The sequence below is a fragment of the Pan troglodytes genome, chromosome 10, assembly GCF_028858775.2.
Source record: "Pan troglodytes isolate AG18354 chromosome 10, NHGRI_mPanTro3-v2.0_pri, whole genome shotgun sequence".
Taxonomy (NCBI): Eukaryota; Metazoa; Chordata; class Mammalia; order Primates; family Hominidae; genus Pan; species Pan troglodytes.
Window position 1 is genome coordinate 26,631,479 of NC_072408.2, and position 20,829 is coordinate 26,652,307.

Below are 20,829 nucleotides of genomic sequence, written 5' to 3' on the forward strand. Positions count from 1 at the left end.
ACCAAGTCTCAAACTCCTGGCATCAAGTGATCCGCCTCCTGCCTTGGCCTCCCAAAGTGCTGGGATTACAGGCATGAGCCACTGTGTCCAGCACCAAAGGTTTTTGATTATATATCTTATTAGTTAAAAAAATACTGAGCACACAGTCTTAACATATGTAATTTATACATTGTATACGGGTAATACTACTACTGCACATTATACAAAATTGCCAAGAAGGAATATTGAAAAAGAATGAGATGAAGAAATTAACAAGGGTGTTCTATTCTTTACGTACTCTAATGGATCATGACACACACCTACTTTGGAACTACTGTTCTAGTTTGGTATTCTTGATAAATGCAGTGGAGATAGTGTGGTTAAGGTCTGAATACATAGGCTGAAGATTGAGGACTCCTTTCATTATTGTGAATTTAAGTGATGGCTTCAATGTTTAAATTTGAGTGAGGAGTGGTTAATTTTAGTGATTTAGAGTGATGAGTTATTATTTTCCCCAAGTGTTTATTCTTTGGAAAAAGCATATATTTGGAGAGCTTGGAGAAAGTTACACATTTTTTTTCGAGTAGCCACTTATCTAACAGGAAAGTGATGTATTTCTCAGAACTCTCCCTTGCTCACCCCTGCAAATGTCAAGTACTTTTTTCTTTCTGATTTCTCATTGTCACTGCCTTCTTAGTCTTTTGGCTTCTGCTCGTTTATTACTAGTTGGTGTTTTGTTTATTTTTTCTTGAGGAAATATCTAGAGAAAAGACCTGTTTGTTTAGGTATGTTATATTTGATGTGCCAACTGGTGAAAATATTCCCCCATAAAAGCTATGGTGGATTTGTGTAGATGTTTTGAGAACTCTTTGAATAGCCATAGTGTGGGAAATCAGCATATATGTAATTCAGAATATGCTGTACCAGGGAATCAAGCCAACTCTTTTATTAGTGAAATTGAATTTTCAATTACAGATCTTGAAAAATTACATGTATTAGTAAGCTCCACAAATGTAAAATAATCAACTTATTTATTTTGAGCAACTTTCTTATTAGGAATAAGAATAGAACAATTTATTATAATTAGTGGGATGAAAATTGAAATTTGAAAAATGTTCTTACCAAATTAAATCTTCAGTGTATAATTTTTTTGATTACACTAAAACGTTCCCTACTCTATATTTGTGAAACGTTTTATCCTTTAAAAAAAATTCCATGGTGGAACATGCCTATAGTCCTAGCTACTCAAGAGGCTGAGACAGGAGGATCACTTGAGCCCAGAAGTTAGTTTGAGGCTACAGTGAGCCATGATCACGCCACTGGACTCTAGCACCTTGGGCAGCAGAATGAGACTGTGTCTAAAAGAAAAAGAAAAAAACCAGTTATATAAGCTTATTAATATAAATGGCCTTATGATTTATAAGGCATTTTTATATGCATTTGTTTTATTTAATTACAATTGAAAATTGTTACAATAATTTACATTTTACAAATAATCCACAGTGTAATGCAGGTTAAGTAGTTTGCCCACAGTCATACAGCTGATAACTGGTGGAGTTGGTTGGCAGCTTTGGTGGACTGATCGGCGTCCAAAAATTTGTTTGTAATTTTATTAGATCATTGTTCAAATAGTTGTTCATAATCAAGAAAATACTTGTCAAAAACCTCAAAATAGGCTGGGAGCAGTGGCTCATGCCTGTATACCCAGCACTTTTGGAGGCCGAGGTAGGCAGATCACATGAAGCCAGGAGTTCAAGACCAGCCCAGCCAACATGGTGAAACTCCAGCTCTACTAAAAATAACAAAAATCAGCCGGGCTTCGTGGTGTGCGCCTGTAGTCCCAGCTACGCAGGAGGTTGAGGCATGAGAATTGCTTGAACCTGGGAGGCAGAGGTTGCAGTGAGCTGAGATGGCGCCACTGCACTTCAGCCTGGGTGAAGGAGTGAGACTCTGTCTCTAAAAAAAAAAAAAAAAAAAAAAAACCTCAAAATAATATTATTGTATTGTCAGATTTGTACAATTTGAAATTACATGGTAACACAAAATGTTCACAAAATTTATTTTGTATGTTTGGCAATGGTGAGTTTGAAATCCTGATATATAGATGATGTTCCTCAGATCGCTGATAACAGACCTTATGCTGAGGCGAGATGTTGGAGTAAAAGATAACATTTTATGAAAAATGAAGTAGCTGAGATGTGGAATCATGAGGTTTGAGGTTAGAACTTAACTCACCAAGGGTCAGAATTAACCCACATTCACTCATTTGTTGAAATAATGCTTTTGCATATTAGTCTTCTTATCTAGAGTCCATGTTTTGTAAGCAAATAATAATCTTGAATTTAAATACTATTGATAGATATGTATTTGTTAATTGTTTCCATCTTTATTACTTATTACTGTTATGTTTTTCTAAATATTCTTTACTTTTTATGTTGACTTTTAGCACGGCCACATGATTTCTTCGATGCACAAACACTGGATGCGATAAGACATCGAGCCATATGCTTTAACCTCTCAGCTCATATAGAAAGTTTAGGGAAGGGACACAGTGTTGTTTTTCATAGTACTGTAAGTATTCTTTTATTTTTTCAAATTAAATATAAAACTTTGCAAAAAAATATTTCCACAATCATTTCTAAATCTCTCAGAATCTAAGAAAATACAATTTAACAGAAATCACAAAACCTTTTGTTTTATCAGTATTTAAAATATTGTATTATTGGTTATAAAGCACACATTTCTTATAATTTTACGTGTTTGTGATTAAACTGAATATGTTAGCCTTTAGTTTGAGCTACTTAGGAATAATGGGATGACACACCATACAGTGTTACTAGGCATTACTGGGCTCTGACATTAGCTAAACCAGGTGTCTTTTCTCACCTGGTTTCCTCATTTGCAAAATTAGAACATGAGACTCCTTTTACCTCTAAAAAGTGTCATTCACATTTCTGTGCACTGCATGGAGCCACCTCTTACCCCACGCACCCATCCAAAGTTTATGTTAAACAGAATATAAGATTATATTTGCTATCAGAGCTTCATGAAGGAAAGGATTTTAGTCTCTTTTGTTCCACTCATCTATCCCAAGTGCCTAGAATTTTGCCTGGCACATGGTAGGCACTCAGTATAGTTGTTGAATGACTATGTTGTCAACAGAGAAGAAGAAAAGTACCAAATTTGAAAAAGAATAAATACATTTTATTTTTTGGTTAATTAGGAGTTGTAATAGAGAGTTATTCTTTCTTCCATGCCTCTTTTCATTTTGTTTTTCAGTCATTTTTAAATTGGTGTAGTTTGGTGTAATTAAGTTAATAAATGTACATTGTAGATCATACTTTTGGTGATTTGAATCTCTGAAAAATATGTGTTTAATTTAGGCTGACAAAATACAGGCCAGGCGTGGTGGCTCATGCCTGTAATCCCAAAATTTTGGGAGGCCTAGGCAGGTGGATCACCTGAGGCCAGGAGTTCGAGACCAGCCTGGCCAACGTGGCAAAACCCTGTCTCTACTAAACATACAAAAAATTACCTGGGCGTGGTAGTGGTCATCTGCAATCCCAGTTACTTGGGAGGCTGAGGCAGGAGAATTGCTTGAGCCCAGGAGTTGGAGGCTGCTGTGAGCCGAGATCGTGCCACTGCACTCCGACCTAGGCAGCAAGAGCGAAACTCCATCTCAAAAAAAAAAAAAATACAGCCAGGCTTCATGGCTCACACCTATAATCCTAGTACTTTGGGAGGCCAAGGCAGGCAGATTGCTTGAACCTAGGAATTCAATACCAGCCTGGATAATATGGCAAATCCCTGTCTCTACAAAAACATGCAAAAAATTAGCCAGGCATAGTGGTGTGCACCTGTAGTCCCAGTTACCCAGGAGGCTAAGGTGGGAGGATTGGCTGAGCCCAGGAGGTCAAGGGTGCAGTGAGCTGTGATCATGGCACTGCACTGCAGCCTGGGCTACAAAGTGAGACCCTGTCTGGAAAAAAAAAATTATATATACACTTAATTTGGGTTACTTTTATTTTTTATATTTCAATTGAAAAATGCATGAAAATTGAAATACAAAAGGTCCTTATTGATATCAATATGTTGTTTGGTTTGAACCTCTATTTCCGTCGTCTCCTATAAAAATGAGTTTTTTTTTTTGTTTGTTTTGTTTTTGCATTTTCATGTTTTCTTCTACATGCAGTCATCCCTCTGTATTCACAGGTTCTGAGACCGTGGCTACAACCAACCACGGATTGATAATATTTGCGGGGACAAGAACCACAATAAAAATCATACAAATTAAAAAGTACAGTGTACCAACTATTTACATAGTATTGACTTAATTATATGGGAGGTTTTGCATAGATTATATGCAACACCATGTTATTTTATATAAAGGCCTTTTAGAGCATCCTTGGATTTCACTATTCAAGGCAATTGGAGATGTCCTTACTTACTTCCCAATTATATATGGTTTCCTGTTATTTGTACCTACTTTTTTTTCTTTTGAGACAGAGTCTTGCTCTGTTGCCCAGGTTGAAGTGCAGTGGCATGATCTAGGCTCACTGCAACCTCCACCCTCTAGGTTCAAGCGATCCCCCTCCCTCAGCCTCCCGAGTAGCCGGATTACAGGTGCATGCCACCAAGCCCAGCTAATTTTTGTATTTTTAGTAGAGATGGGGTTTTGCCATGTTGGCCAGGCTGGTATTAAACTCCTGACCTCAAGTGATCTGCCTGCCTTGGCCTCCCAAAGTGCTGGGATTACAGGCATGAGCCACCATGCCCGGCCTATCTTGAGTTAATTTTTTATATGGTGAGAGCTCAGTAGAGGTCCAGTTTCATTCTTTGGCATATGGTTAGCCAATTTCTCCAGTGCCATTTATTGAATTAGGGAGTCCTTTCCTCACCGTTTTTATTTTTGTCAACTTTTTTGAAGATCAGTTGGTTGTAGGTGTGCAGTTTTATTTCAGGGGCTTCTATCCTAATTTCATTGGTCTGTTTGTCTATTCATTTTTTTTTTTTGAGATGGACTTTCGCTCTTGTTGCCCAGGCTGGAGTGCAATGGCATGATCTCGGCTCACTGCAACCTCTGCCTCCTGGGTTCAAGCGATTCTTGTGCCTCAGCCTCCCAAGTAGCTGGGATTACAGGCATGTACCACCATGCCTGGCTAATCTTATATTTTTAGTAGAGACGGGGTTTCTCCGCGTTGGTCAGGCTGGTCTCGAACTCCCAACCTCAGGTGATCCACCCGCTTCAGCTTCCCAGAGTGCTGGGATTAATAGGCGCGAGCCACCATGCTTGGCTGTTTGTTTATTTTTGTACCAATACTGCACTGTTTTGGTTACTGTAGCCTTGTAGTGTAGTTTGAAGTCGGGTAAGGTGGTGTCTCTGGCTTTGTTCTTTTTGCTTAGGATTGCCTTGGCTCTTTGGGCTCCTTTTCATTCCATGTGAATTTTAGAATACTTTTTTGTAATTCTGTGAAAAAATATTGGTAGCTTGATAGGAATAGCATTGAATCTGTAAATTCCTTTGGGCGTTGTCACCATTTTAATGATACTGATTCTTCCAATCTGTGAGCATGGAATATTTTTCTATTTTTTTGTGTCATCTATGATTTCTTTTAGCAGCCTTTTGTAGTTCTCCTTGTAGAGATTGTTTACCTCCTTGGTTAGATGTATTCCTTGGTGTGTGTGTGTGTGTGTGTGTGTGTGTGTGTTATGGTGAATGGAATTGCATTCTTGATTTGGTTGTCAGCTTGAGTGTTATTGGGGTATAGAAATGCTACTGATTTTTGTACATTGATTTTTTTTGTATCCTGAGACTTTGCTAAAGTTGTTTATCAGGTTTATGAGCTTTTTGGTGAAATCTTCAGGTTTTTCTAGGTGTAGAATCATATTGGCAGTGAAGAAAGTAAATTCGATTTCCTCTTTTCCTATTTGGATGCCTTTTATTGATCTTACCTGATTGATTGCTCTGGCTAGGACTTCCAGTGCTGTGTTGAATAGGAATGGTGAGAGGAGACATCCTTGGGTTTTTTTTTTTTTTAAACATTTATTTTTATAGAGACAGGATCTTGCTGTGGTGCCCAGGCTGGTTTTGAACTCTTTGCCTCAAGCAGTCCTCCTGTCCTAGCCTCCCAAAGTGTCGAGATTACAGGTGAGCCACCACGCCCTGCTGATATCCTTTGTCTTTCTTTCCCTTTCCAAGACAGGGTCTTACTCTGTCACCCAGGCTGGAGTGCAGTGGCACAAACATGGCTCACTGTAGCCTCAATCTCCTGGGTTCAAGAGATCCTCCCACCTCAGTCTTCTGAGTAGCTGGGACCACAGGCATGAGCTACCACACCTGGCTAATTTATTTTTGGTAGAGGCAAGGTCTCACCATGTTGCCCAGGCTAACCTTGTCTTGTTTATGGACTAAATTTAAATGGAGGCATGCTTGACATAATGTAGGTTATTAAATGTATCATTTACATTAATTTATGTTTTTAGTTACTGCATAACCAATGTTGTCCCCTAACTTGAATTTTTCAGATAATGAAACTAGGGACTAAAAAGGTTGTATTGTCTTTCCTATTGTGATCTAGTATAGTTGTATATATTTTTTTGAGACGGAGTCTTGCTCTGTCGCCCAGGCTGGAGTGCAGTGGCGCGATCTCAGCTCACTGCAAGCTCCGCCTCCCAGGTTCACACCATTCTCCTGCCTCAGCCTCCCGAGTAGCTGGGAATACAGGCGCCCCCCCCCCCACCACGCCTGGCTAATTTTTTTGTATTTTTTTTAGTAGAGACGGGATTTCACCGTGTTAGCAAGGATGCTCTCGATCTCCTGACCTTGTGATCCACCCACCTCGGCCTCCCAAAGCCCTGGGATTACAGGCGTGAGCCACCGCACCTGACTGACTAGTTGTGTACTGTTATTACATAGGGTTTATGGACCTTTACCCACACCCTATTCATGGATTCCAGGATGAGAACTCTTGTGGTATTTAGATTGATATGTGTGATACTACAGGGAAGATAGATCCTGCTTGAGCCTGGCATGAGAGCCTGGTTAGGAGCTCACCCTTTTGTTCTTCCTTGTGTTGCCAATTTATTGACAGCAAATATACCAATTAAATGGACACTATTAAATAACTTTATTTAAAAAAAGGCAAGATAGAAAATGGAGCAATAGGTATCAGTACATTCCACTCAAGTTTTAGAATATTTAAGGGTAGAATTGTGTATTTTAGAAATTAGATAAGGATATAAAGGAGAGAGTGATAGAACAAAATTTGGAGTCAAAGGCAAGAAAGTGGAAAATTAGATGCAAAGGAAAGGAGACTTTTTCTGAGATTGGAAGACACAAGAGACATGAATTTGAGGAAAGGTGTCCTTATTCTCTTTTAAATAACATAGGAAATACATTTATCTAAATAAGGATGAAAGAGTTGGGGGGTAAAATACAGGATTTGGAGACCAGAAAGAGTTAATATGGCTGCTCTGGGGACTTTGTGGGGATTCAGCAAGGTTAGAGCCTTGCTCACCAAGGCTGGTTGAAGTCCTCCTTTGAAATTTGGGAACATAGTTTTATGATATGGTAGGTCTGTAATACAGATTTTTTTTGTTTTAACAGGTCAGTAAGATGTTGTCACCATGTCCAGAGTGTGGCATCAGAGCTAGTTTGTTCATTCACTTATTAAACTGTTTTAAATATTAAGGTGATCATTAAATATTGAGCACCTACTGTGAGCCAGGTACTAATGTAATGACATAGCAGTGAACAAAACAGATTAAAACCAACCCAACAAAAAATACCATGCAGCTACTCTAATGGAAGAGACATGATAAAACAAGATAAATTAGTAAAATTGTAAAAACTTGTAATGAGGGCATAAGCCATTCAATTATTAGTGGGGGATAAGCATTTTAGCTAGAGGGAAGATGAGGTGTAACATCTTGAGGTGGGACAACAGTGAGTCGGCAGAGTAGGCAGCGTAGCTGGAGGGAACAAGGGAAGAGGAGAGAGTAGGAGTTAAGTTTGAGAGGTAATAGGCAGAACCTTGGTGGACTAAGACCTTAGCTTTTATTCTGTGTGAGATGGGAAGCCATTGAAGGGGGTTGAATAGGCATGGTCTGATTTTGTTTGTTTGTTTGTTTGTTTTGTTTTTTTGAGTCAGAGTTTCACTGTGTCACCCAGGGTGAAATGTGGTGGTATGATCATGGCTCACTGTTGCCTCAAACTCCTGGGCTCAAGCAGTCCTCTCTCCTCAGTCTCCCAGGTAGTTTGGTCTGTAGGAGCACACCACCATGCCTGGCTAGTTTTTTGAGTTTTTTTTTTTTTTTTTTTGTAGAGACGACGTCTTGCTATGTTGCCCAGGCTGATCTCAAACTCCTGGGCTCAAGTGATCCTCCTGGCTTTGCCTCCCAGAGTGCTGGAGTGAGCCACCGTGCCTGGCCTAGTTTTTAAAATAATATATATAATATCTTTTTGAGACAGAGCCTTGCTGTGTCACCCAGGCCGGAGTGCAGTGACACCATACTGGCTCACTGCAACCTCTGCCTCCCAGGTTCAAGCGATTCTTGTGCTGCAGCTTCCCCAGTAGCTGGGACTGTACTAAATTAGCGTCCCCATGCCCAGCTAATTTTTGTATTTTTAGTAGAGATGGGATTTCGCCATGTTGGCCAGGCTGGTCTCGAACTCCTGAACTGTAGTGATCCACTCACCTTGGCCTCCCAAAGTGCTGGGATTACAGGCATGAGCCACCGTGCCTGGCCCTTTTATTTCTCTCTTAGTAAAGAAACTTGCTGTCAATAATTTTTATTGAGGTACAATTTATATATAATAAACTGTACCCATTGAAAGTATACATTTCTGAGAGTTTTGAAAGTTGTACTCACTGAGGCAAGCACCACCACAGTTAAGATAGAATAGTTCCAGCACTCTGAAGTTTTCTGGTGTAGCTTTGTAGTACATTCCTACCTCCACCTCCTGCCCTAGAAAACCTACTGTTGTTCTTTTCCGTCATGCAGGCTTTAACATGTTCACTTTGGTTTCTGTGTTGAGAACAAATTGTAGAAAGTCAGGGGTGAGAGTAAAGGGGAATTTGTCTTTTCAGTATTTCAAGTGAGAATGATAGTGGCTTAGACTGGAATGTTTGCAGTGGAGATAAGGGTTGGATTCTGGTTATCTTTTGGAGTTACTATGGACAAGAATTATGGATGGATGAGATACTGGGTTTTAGAATAAGAGGTAACAGCAACTCCAAGGCTTTTTGGCCTGGGCAGCTCCGTGGCAGAGCCATGGAGGCTCTCAGGCAAGCAGATTGGGGAGAGGGGAGTATCAAGAGATCTAATTTGGACATATTTAGAGGCCTACAGGGCATTCAGTGGCTCTGTCACTTAGGCTGATGGCTATAAATTGAGAGCTCAGAGGAGAGAGGTGTGGCTACAGATAGAAAATATGGGAATTTTTAGTGTATTTGTGGTATTTATAGGTATTAGACTGGATGAGATTACCTAGGAAATAAGTGTAAATAAAGAGAAAGTTAGCATAAGGATTGAAGTGTTTGGGGCTTACCAAACATTTAATGATTTAAAGGACAATAGATTTAGTGAAATGGTGGTCTAGTAATGAGCTAGTGTCTCTACAGATAAGGGAGAAGTGATGTAAAAGGGAAGCACTAACTTGCATATGCTTTCATTAGAGCAGCTCCTTTTGATGAAATCCTTAGCTTCATCATGGGAGGAATAGCGATGGCTCCAAAAGAAGGAAAATGAAGGAACCAAAAATAGTGGTAATAATATTAGAAGTCTAGAAAGAAAATAAAAAATTTGCGCAGACTCAAAATAGTCCATGAAAATGAAAAGCTTTTGAGCTATGGAAAACATCTGAGAGGGCTTAAGAACATTGACACTTACATATATTGTAAGCTTAAAAACCTAGGAATGAGTGATGTCCACCCTTAAGTCACAGTGAGGAGGCAGAGGTACCTTAACTGAGGAAAAGTCACAAAGGTGGAATGTAATCTGAAGAATGATTTTTTTTCCTGGAGAAGGAAAGTGGAAGGAAGAGACATCCATAATGAGATAAGGTCTTCGCTGGACACAATAGAAAGGAAAGGAGCTAGGTGAGCAAATTGGAGCTCCAAAGTTCTATAACTGGGAAGGTTTTGATGGAGGCAGTACATGTTAAACAGAATCAATTCTGTTAGTAGTAAAAAACATTCAGTACTAACTGCAAGTTTAAGTTACTTTGTTATCAAATTAACTTTTATAGAAAATAATACAAATAATGAAACAATTGGTTAAAAGAAGGCTATGAGGTACTATACTGTTTGGTTTGCCTAATTTGCCTTATTTCATTAATTGAAATATTTTCTTTCGAGCCTTCTCCAGAAGAGGTCAGCAAAATCCTAGTTACCAATCAGTTGGCTTGCTGTGCTTGGTTGGCTTGCATTGTTTTTGTGTATTATTTCATTGTAGAGGTATTTTATTTTAGCAGCTCCAGACCTGTGTTTGGGCTTTTAAATTTTGTTGCCAAGTCTAGAATCAGAGTATTTATTTGACTACAGACTTTTTTTTTTGTTTTTTTAAAAAACCATATTTTAAAAAATAAAAACTAGAAACGGGGATTCACCATGTTGTCCAGGCTGGCCTCGAATTCCTGGGCTCAAGCAGTCCTCCTGCCTCAGCCTCCCAAAGTGCTGGGATTATAGGTGTGAGCCACTGCATCTGGCCTCACCATAGGTTTTTATATAGTGGAGACAGTGTTTTGTTTTTGCTTAAAGCTCTGCTTTTACTCAGTCCTAATATGTTTTCAGGATTACATTATAAGATTATTTTGTTTGGGTGGTTGGAACTTGATTAAAAAAAATTGAGATTAAGATTATTAAAACACTAAAGTTCTAATTTTGTTTATATGGAAATTTTAAGAGTTTGACGTTATTGTTTTGCCTGATTTTATTTTATTTAAGCATTACCTTAATTTTCAGAATCTGGTAATGAAAGGAAAATATATTGCTTTTCTTATACTTTTTCAGGTCTTTCTGTTAGATCGATGTTAACTTGCATAGATTCCTTAAGCTTAAACCTAGACTGATTGGCCTACCTTTCATTTAAAATAAAACCAACTACAGCAAAAAACTCCAGGAGATAACAAATGCCTTAAGTTGTAAATTAGAGACTTTTCCTTCTCTTTAGTATTTTTTCTTTACTGTTTATTCATTTAAAAATATTTCAAAGGCTTTCTTCTTCCTCTTCCGGAACGTTGTCTGCAGGCACTCAGAATGGTCCAGCATTTGACATACTGTCGTAGGCTTTTCTACAATACAGCCTCTAACAAAACAAGGCTGTCCCAGACCCTTGGTAATAGAGTTGTTTACCTTTTTACTAAGAACATTGGGAAAGCACCAAAATCTGCATGTGGCATGTGCCCAGGCAGACATGGAGGGGTTCGTGCTGTGAGACCTAAAGTTCTTAATGAGATTGTCCAAAGCAAAGAACATGTCAGCAGGGCCTGTGGTGGTTCCATGTGTGCTAAATGTGTTTGTGACAGGATCAAACATGCTTTCCTTATTAAGGAGTAGAAAATTGGTGTGTAAGTGTTGAAGGCACAAGCACAGAGTCAGCTAAATTTAAAAAATGAAACTTTTTTAAGTAATAAAAATGAAAAGACTTGAAAAAATTTCATCTACTATGAATGCTTTTGGTTGGCTAAGCTAAGCCACATACTTAGTAAAACAAATGGCATTTTCATTCTCTTAATAATAACATGGCTTTGGCTTGATTAGTTAAAGCTTCTTTAATTCACATATATTTGTGAAAATATATGATTAAAAGTGAAGTTGAGGCTGGGTGCTGTGGCTCACACCAGTAATCTCAGCACTTGGGAGACTGAGGTAGGCAGATCACCTGAGCTCAGGAGTTTGATACCAGCCTGGGCAAAATGGTAAAACCCCGTCTCTAGAAAAAATAAAAAAGACATACCTAGGCTTAGTGGCTGCGCCTGTGGTTCTGGCTGCTCAGGAGGCCAAGGCGGGAAGAATACTCCAGGCTAGGAGACAGAGGTTGCAGTGAGCTGAGATTATGTCACTGCACTGCCTGGGTGACAGAGTGAGACTTTGGCTTGAAAAATAAAAGTGAAATTGAGACAGGGTTGTTGAAAAACCTTTTACTTCGATAATATTAGTAACATAGCTACTTTCTTTTTTTTTTTTTTTTTTTTTGAGATGGAGTCTCACTCGCTCTGTTGCTTGGACTGGAGTGCAGTGGCATGATCTCGGCTCACTGTAGCTTCCGCTGCCCAGGTTTAAGCAATTCTCCTGCCTCAGCCTCCTGAGTAGCTGGGATTACTGACGTGCACCATCACACCTGGCTAATTTTTATATTTTTAGTAGAGATAGGGTTTCACCATGTTGGCCAGGCTGGTCACAAACTTCTAACCTCAAGTGTTCTGCCCACCTATCACTTGTTTTTATTAGTGTGTGTGTAAACCCAATGTTAAATGACTGCATAGTATTCCATTATATTGCATTGCATTCTCCATTTATTGGAAATGTTTGGGTTAGTACCTAAGGTAGAGACTGAATTGTCTACCATATTCTACATTCCACACTCGGTGAGGGAAGGTAGGCACATAAAGCAATGGCAATATGGTGTAATACATGCTAATGTAGAGTAAGCACTCAGCATTTTGAAGACATGGACTAGAGACTTTTCACCCATTATTGGAGTTGTGGGGGAGGGGCAACGCAGAAAAGGTGATAATGCATGTGTCCTATGTATAATTGTGTATGCGCATGGGCAGACACGGCATATGCCAGGCAGGAAAGTGTTGGGATGGTGGGAGTAAAAATCTGATGTGAATTTTATTTGACTTAACTGAGACCTATAGTTGCCTAGGTTAATTGCCTGAGTTAAAATGAGTAATCAAAAAATGAAGCGTACGTAACTTAAACATTTTTGCTGAATACGTAAATGAATGTTTAGTAATTTGTTTTATATAGAGCCAAAGTCATACTTTGGAGTCTAGATACGTTAATTGGGGTTTCTGGTCACATTTCTTGAATAAAACACATTTAAATGTGTACATAATCTAATGGTTTGCAGCTTTTATTTATTAAAGCGGAGCCAGAACTTGTAGACAATTGAAAAGCTATTAGAGATACCCTAATGAGACATGTTACAGTTTTTGTTCTCAATTTTTACTGTAATTCTGCAGTACATCACTTTTTAAGGTAGTGACTTTTTTTTTTTTTTTTTTTTTTTTTTGAGATGGGGCCTCTGTTGCTCAGCCTGGAGTGCAGTGGGGCAGTCACAGCTCCTGGGCAGGTGATCCTGTCACCTCAGCCTCCCAAGTAGCTGGGACTACAGGCAAGCACCACCATACCTGGCTAATTTTTTTTATTGAGACACAGGATCTCCCTATGTTGCCTAGGCTGGTCTAGAACTCCTGGGCTCAGGTGATCCTCCCACCTTGGCCTCCCAAGGTACTGGTATTGCAGGCGTGAGCTACCGAGGAAATGACCTTTAGTAAGCCTTCCAAAAGCTATGAACTCCAGTTTTCATACAAATAAGTCTTTAGTTTTAGTAGAGTGGGATTTGTTTTGTTTTACTGTTGTGTGGCCAGCACTCTAAAATGGTATCTGAATATGATAACTGTTCTTCTGTAAAACATTAATGCTGCTGGTGCACAGAAAGCCCCAGAGAGTTGGTTGTTCCATTAAGTTAGAGAGCAGGACAATATTTCTTTTTTTTTTTTTTTTTTTTTTTTTTGAGACGGAGTCTCGCTCTGTTGCCCAGGCTGGAGTGCAGTGGCGCGATCTCGGCTCACTGCAAGCTCCGCCTCCCGGGTTCACGCCATTCTCCTGCCTCAGCCTCCCGAGTAGCTGGGACTACAGGCGCCCGCTACCACGCCCGGCTAATTTTTTGTATTTTTAGTAGAGACGGGGTTTCACCGTGTTAGCCAGGATGGTCTCGATCTCCTGACCTCGTGATCCGCCCGCCTTGGCCTCCCAAAGTGCTGGGATTACAGGCGTGAGCCACCGCGCCCGGCCGACAATATTTCTATTATGTTCCATAGTTTGGGAAACTGTTCTCAGTATGAGGCTAAAGGCGTTCAAGGCAGAAAACCATGAAATAGCTGAGGCCTAAAGAGGCCAGATCCTGAAGAGTTTTCTGCACCATACTAAGAGTGACCCTTTCCTAAGTGCTCGGGGGAACTGTTGAAGAGTTTGTCAGGAAAGTGATGCTACTGAATTTATACTTTGGAAAAAGTCTTCTGGGCACTGAGTGGAAGGTAGCTTTGATGACTTGAGGAGGTCCAGAAGAATGGAGACCTGAACTTGGGTTTATGGCAGCTTGGATGGAGAGAATGGGTATTAATGAGTACAGTTCCTAGATCTTAGTGTTGGAATATTTGCTGTCCCCCTTTTGGGCCTGAAGTGCTCGAAGGTGTTCACTGTAACACAAACATCCTTGGCCACAGAGCTTTTACTGAATCTAGGTTTTTTTTTTAGGATAGATTTTCAAACAATTAATTTATTTTATACTAAACACTACTATAGGTGGTATGACACAAAGATTCACAGGATAAGAAATATTCCTATGTCATGGAGTTTTCAGTCTTGTGGGAAAGACAAAGGTTTGAGTGCTACAAGACAGGGAAGAACTACAAAGCAGGCAGGATTACTATCTCTTCCAGGGTATGAACACTTAAGTTCTTGATTAGGGGTGAAAGTTTTTTTTTTTCTCTGAGATGGAGTCTTGCCCAGGCTGGAGTGCAGTGGCGTGATCTTGGCTCACTGCAACCTCCACCTCCTGGGTTCAGGTGATTCTCCTGCCTCAGCCTCCTGAGTAGCTGGGACTGCAGAAGCCCACCACCACTCCCGGCTAATTTTTGTGTTTTTAGTAGAGACGGGGTTTCACCATATTGGCCAAGCTGGTCTCAAACTCCTGACCTTATGATCCACCCGCCTTGGCCTCCCAAAGTGCTGGGATTACAGGCATGAGCCATCGCGCCCAGCCCCAAAAGTGTTTTTTAACAATACATGAAAATGATGTTTTACACATTGTTTTTATGATTTCTTTTCATGTCATTATCAGGTAATAGCTAAGAGAAAAGAAGATTCTGGGAAGATCAAACTTTTGCTTCATTGGATGCCTGAAGACATGTAAGTATTTGAAATATTATGCGTAAGTAATAAGTTCATGTTTTATTTTTGTTAAAATCTTACACACAAAAATTATTTATTAAATTCAAATAAAAAGAAATTACATTTTACAACGTTTTGAGGTTGTCAGGATTAAAGAGATAATCTGAAAGGTCTTAGACTATCAGGTTCACGTTTTACGCTTCAAAACTTAAGCCCCCCCCTTTTCTTTTTGCTGGAGGCGGTGGCTCACGCCTGTAATCCCAGCACTTTGGGAGGCTGGGGGAGGCCGGCAGTTCGAGACCAGCCTGGCCAACATGGTAAAACCCTGTCTCTACTAAAAATACAAAAATTAGCCGGGTGTGGTGGTGCGCACCCATAATCCCAGCTTCTCGGGAGGCTGAGGCACGAGAGTCACTTGAACCCGGGAGGCAAAGGTTGCAGTGAGCCGAGATCATGGCACTGCATTCTAGCCTGGGTAACAGAGTGAGACTGTCTCAAAAACAACAAAACAAACAAAAATCTTAAGCTTTTTAAATCTTGTGTGGTGTTTTTTGTTTTTTTGTTTTGTTTTTTGAGATGCTCAACCTGGGCATCAGTGAGACTCTGTCTCAAAAATAAAAAAAAGTAGTTACAGAAAATTTAAATCATTTTTAGCATTTTTAGTGACCTCCAAGCAGTATACAAGCAGCCATAGCTGTGCCTTTGTTTGAATCTTTTATTTAAAAAATTTGTAAATGTTCTCTAGTGCATGGTGAATGGTATTTTATAGAAAAAGCAATTGACTAATTTTCTAGCAGTGATTACGTTTTTCTTTAAGTTTTAGTGCCCATTTAGAGCTTAGTTCATATATTTCATGTGATTTTTAAATCTTTTTTATTAAAATTTTCTTTTTATAAAAGGAAATGAGGGTATATTATAGACATATTGGACAAAATTAATAAGCATCAAGAATAGAATAAATTTCATTGAAGGAGATTTCATTATGTGTACCTAATTCACATATGTGGCCAATGGCTGGGCGCAGTGGTTTATGCTGGTAATCCCAGTGCTTTGTGAGGCTGAGGCAGAAAGATTGCTTTTAGGGCAGGAGTTTGAGATCAGCCTGGGCAGTATAGTGAATCCCCGTCTCTACAGGAAAACAAAAAAAGAAATTAGCTGGTTGTGATGGTGTCGCCTGTAGTCCCAGATACTCAGGAGACTGAGGCGGGAAGATTGATTGAGCCCAGGAGGTTGAAGCTGCAGTGAGCCGTGATTGCACCACTGCAACTCAAGCTTGGGTGACAGAGTGAGACCCTGTTCAAAAAAGTCAAATTCAAATGTGTATATTCCTAATGTTTTGGAAATTGATTAATCCAAATATCAAAATACATTCATTTGAATTTTCTTGTAGAGTTGAATTTCTTTGAATTCAGTGTTATGGCCGCATGCATTTTTTTTTTTAAATGGAGTTTAGTCTTACAGGGTTTTTATTTATTTATTTATTTTTTTAAATGGACTTTAATCTTACAGGTTTTGTTTCTGTTTTTTGTTTTTTTGGGTTTTTTTGGAGAGATAGTCTCGCTTTGACGCCCATGCTGCAGTGCAGTGGTGCACTCTTGGCTCACTGCAACCTCTGCCTCCTGGGTTCAAGCGATTCTTGTGCCTCGTTCTCCGGAGTTGATGGGAATACAGGTGTGCGCCACCATGCCCAGCTAATTTTTGTATTTTTAGTACAGATGGGGTTTCACCATGTTGGCCAGTGTGGTCTTAAACTCCTGGGCTCAAGTTATCTTCCCCCCTTGGCCTCCCAAAGTGCTGGAATTAGAGGAAGGAGCCACCGCACTGGGCCCTTTTATTTCTCTCTTAGTAAAGAAACTTGCTGTCAGATTTCCAGCAAGTCAAAATCAAGTATGAATTTCACTCATTGAGTTAAAAGCTAGCCAGTGTGTTCTGACAAATTTCTAATTTGATAAGATATTGCCACTGAAAATGTTTAATTTATTCCTGAATTCATGTTTAAAATTTAACACTGCCATTTCTTATCTGGGACTCCAAGTCCTGCTATTAAGGTTGATAGCCGAGCTTCCCTGGCTTCTGGGAAACTTGTTCACTTAACGTGGACTGATCAGAGTAGCAGAAAATGCCCGAATGTGAAGGCACATGGAAGTGTAAATCTAAAATTAATGTTATTTTATTATTGACTTGTTTTTTAATTCATAGTCTGCCTGATGTGTGGGTGAATGAAAGTGAACGACATCAGTTAAAAACTAAAGTAGTTCATTTATCAAAGCTACCCAAAGATACTGCCTTGCTTTTGGACCCAAACATATACAGGTAATTTAATTCTTGCCTTTATGTTTTACTTTTTGATTTGTAATTTTCTCTCCCCAAATTTTGGATAAATTAGGACTTAGTTTTAAGTGCTGAATTTTAATACCAAGCATATCTCATTACTTCCTGGCTTTTTTTTTTTGGATGTGGACTCACAAAGAGTTAAAAATTGTAGAATCCAGAAAAACAGTATTTTGCTAATAAAGTTTATATGCTTGTTTAATCCCAGATTTATCTTAAGTATGTTAGATTGTAATATACATAGTAATTTGAAAATAAGTGCCCTTTAACAAGGTAATTCTTTTTATAATAACAGACTTTTGTGGACCTAAGAATATGTTGCATGAGTCTGAATACCAAAACTGTCTGATTTTTTTTAGCTTACCCTTTCTCCAAACTTTCCAAAAGAGCAATTCAAATATTATTTGTTTTTTAAGACATAGCTTAGAGTGTTCACATTTCTAGTAATTTTATGTTTTGAGCTTTTTTTAGTGTGCTGTGCTTATGAAGGTATGTGGGGGAAGGAGAAGAGACCAACATTTCTCTTTTATGTGCTGAGTCACTTTGCTAGGTGCTTTGCATATACGTCATCCTCACGGCTGCTCTGTGAAGTAGGTTTTACTATCTCTGCTTTACAGGTTGGAAAACTGAGGCAAGAGGTTAAATAGTTAATCTGCCCAAGTTTGCACGAATGTGGTTGAACTCCGTAGTGCCTGTATCCAAATGATGTACACGAGAGTGATTTAAAAAGTGGTGGAAATGCTTAAAACCAGCTTTTAAAAGGCACTCTTATTGAAAGGACTTTATATCTTTTTTCAATGAAACTTTGTAAATTTTAGCTATCATAAAGATAGCTAATTTTATATTAATTAAGTGCTTTGAAGGGTATATTCATTCCACGATGCACCTTTTTGGAGTGCTATTCACCTGGAGATTTCCTGTAATTTGAGACATTATTCTGTGAGTGAAATTCTAACATAATGGGCGTTGCTATGTAGAAGCATAGTTTTCCCTATTACAAAAAAAGGTTTTTTTGGCTGGGCCCAGTGGCTCATGCCTATCATGACAGCATTTTGGGAGGCTGAGGCGGGCAGGTCGCTGAAGTCTAGGAGTTTGAGACCAGCCTCGGCAACATAGTGAGACCCTGTCTCTACAAAAAATACAAAAATTAGCCAGGCATGGTGGCACATGCCTGTGGTCCCAGCTACTCAGGAGGCTGAGGTAGGAGGATTGCTTCAGCCTGGAAGTTCGAGGCTGCAGTGAGCCAGGATTACACCACTGCACTCCAGCCTGGCTGACAGAGCGAGAACCTGTCTCAAAAAAATTTTTTTCTTCTCAAACATCTTTTGGTGAAAGTGCTAATTAATACAATAAAACTTATTCTTTGTGGAATGAACTAGATCATCAAGGAGAAGAAGATTGAGAGTAATCTACCAAAAATTTGGGAAGGTTACGAGTTACTTCTCTATAAAGAAAAATAATTGAGTGTTGTTGATTTATTTGTACCTAATTTAGAGTTATTTCTGTTTACTCTTTGGAGAGATGAATTAAAATTAGCATCCTAAAAGAGTGATATTTTGGGAGAGCCACTCTGCCTTTTAGAACTAGTCGTAAACCTCTCTTAGAGAGTTGTCAAAGGGCCATGAATCTTAAATTAAGATTAATCTGTGTTTCTGCCTGCATCCTGCTTCCTTCTTTCCAAGAGTCTTGCTTTCTCACCAAACCAGCTTATTTTTTTTCTGTTCTTATGCCATATAGGAAGCAATTTAGACATTTTAGTGAAAGTGACTTAAAACAAAATTTAAGCTTGAACTGATGTTCTGAAGTGCATAGGAACAATGTTGCATATTCTCAAATTTATGTGTGTGATTCCACAAGTCTTGTTGATTTTATTCTTGGAAATAAGGTTGTTCTTAAGATATATTAGGTGCTTCTGTAGATTTAATTTTCCTTACCTGTATCAAAAAAGCCGTCTTGGCCCGGTGAGGTGGTTCACGCCCATTATCCCAACACTTCGGTAGGCCGAGGTGGGTGGATCACTTGAGGCCAGGAGTTTGAGACCAGCCTGGCCAACATGATGAAACCCTGTTTCAACTAAAAATGCAAAAATCAGTCGGACGTAGTGTTGCACGCCTGTAATCTCAGCTACTCTGGAGGCTGAGGCACGAGAATCACTTGAACCCAGGAGGTGGAGGTTGCAGTGAGCCGAGATCACGTCCTACACTCCAGCCTCAGCTACAGAGCAAGAGTCTGTCCAAAAAATAAAAAAGGCCATCTTAAAACTTAATTTTGACTCTAAACCTCTGTGCTTTCACTATTCTGGAAATCAGAATTGAGTGTACTGTAAAGTGGCATAGAGTCATAGAAGCCCCTACATTTGTCCTAGTGTACAATCTTTTCTTAAATTTCTGGATTTTGACTGGGAAAATTTGTGAAATTAATTAAAAGAAGAAAAACAATTATTCTTACTTGTTTTTAGGAGAAATAACTGCCTGCTTGTGCACATGTCAAAATGAAAGTATGGCAAACCTTCTGCAAAATAGATATATTCCTTCAAAATGAGTCTAACAGGAATATACAGTTGGTCCTGTGTATCCACAACTTCCACATCCATGAATTCAACCAACTGCATATCAAAGCTATTTAGGGGAAAAAGATAACAATACAACAATACAAAATAATACAAATAAGACCAATATAGTGTAACAGTGATTTACATAGCATTTATATTATATTATTGTAAGTAATCTTGAGGTGATTTAAAGTATACAGAAGGATGTATGTAGGTTATTTGCAAATACTGCTATTTCCTTGGATTTTGGAATCTGCAGGGGATTCTGGGGACCCCCCACTCCCACTGTGCATGCCGAGAGACAACTGTATTTATTTGGGATTTAAGCATTGGGGTTTGTTGTTTTTGAGACCACTTCTGTCTCTGTTTCTAGGCTCATCTTGAACTCCTAGGCTCAAGCAGTCTTTCTGCCTTGGCTTCCCAATGTGCTGGGAAGATTACAGGCATGAGCCTCTGGGACCCAGCCAAGCATCAGTTTTAAAGTATTAGTTGGCTAAAATATATGTATTACACATGGAATTCTTTCTTAGAAATGCACTAGCAGGCTACATTTAAAACTTCTATTAAACAACTATATTATGTAACTAAGTATAGATCCATATGTATAAATGTTTTGGAAATACATTTTTATTATAGTCTATGATCATCATATTGCCTGTATCTTATTAATATTTTTAATGTCTCTTGAAGCACTCAAATGTGTTTGATTCAGTTGAATAAAAGGATTTCTTTTTCTCTTTTTCTAGAACAATGCCGCAGAAGAGGTTGAAGAGGTAAAAAATAAATAAATACATAAAAAGCAAACAAGCGGGGACACCTGCAGTCTTAGTCACTGACAATGGG

The 20,829-nt window shown here is 39.0% G+C and overlaps 2 protein-coding genes across 7 annotated transcripts in view; both read left to right on the forward strand.

Annotated features, from left to right (window-relative positions):
* The window catches only part of AEBP2 (AE binding protein 2), a 114,532-nt gene that overhangs the window by 58,785 nt on the left and 34,918 nt on the right, over positions 1 to 20,829 (forward strand). For 3 of the 6 annotated variants that reach the window (XM_054663094.2, XM_009424934.5, XM_009424936.4), the window contains exons 5-8: positions 2,426 to 2,550; positions 15,055 to 15,122; positions 17,304 to 17,417; positions 20,733 to 20,759. In XM_054663094.2, the coding sequence (XP_054519069.2) occupies positions 2,426 to 2,550; positions 15,055 to 15,122; positions 17,304 to 17,417; positions 20,733 to 20,759 (334 nt within the window). The remainder of the gene's footprint in view (positions 1 to 2,425; positions 2,551 to 15,054; positions 15,123 to 17,303; positions 17,418 to 20,732; positions 20,760 to 20,829) is intronic. The other 3 variants (XM_054663096.2, XM_009424935.5, XM_054663095.2) reach the window with 2 other exon arrangements.
* Positions 11,155 to 11,636, forward strand: LOC129136516 (large ribosomal subunit protein eL34-like). Its single transcript, XM_063785487.1, has one exon. It carries the CDS (start codon positions 11,238 to 11,240, stop codon positions 11,535 to 11,537), a length of 300 nt encoding a protein of 99 aa, XP_063641557.1. The 5' UTR covers positions 11,155 to 11,237; the 3' UTR covers positions 11,538 to 11,636.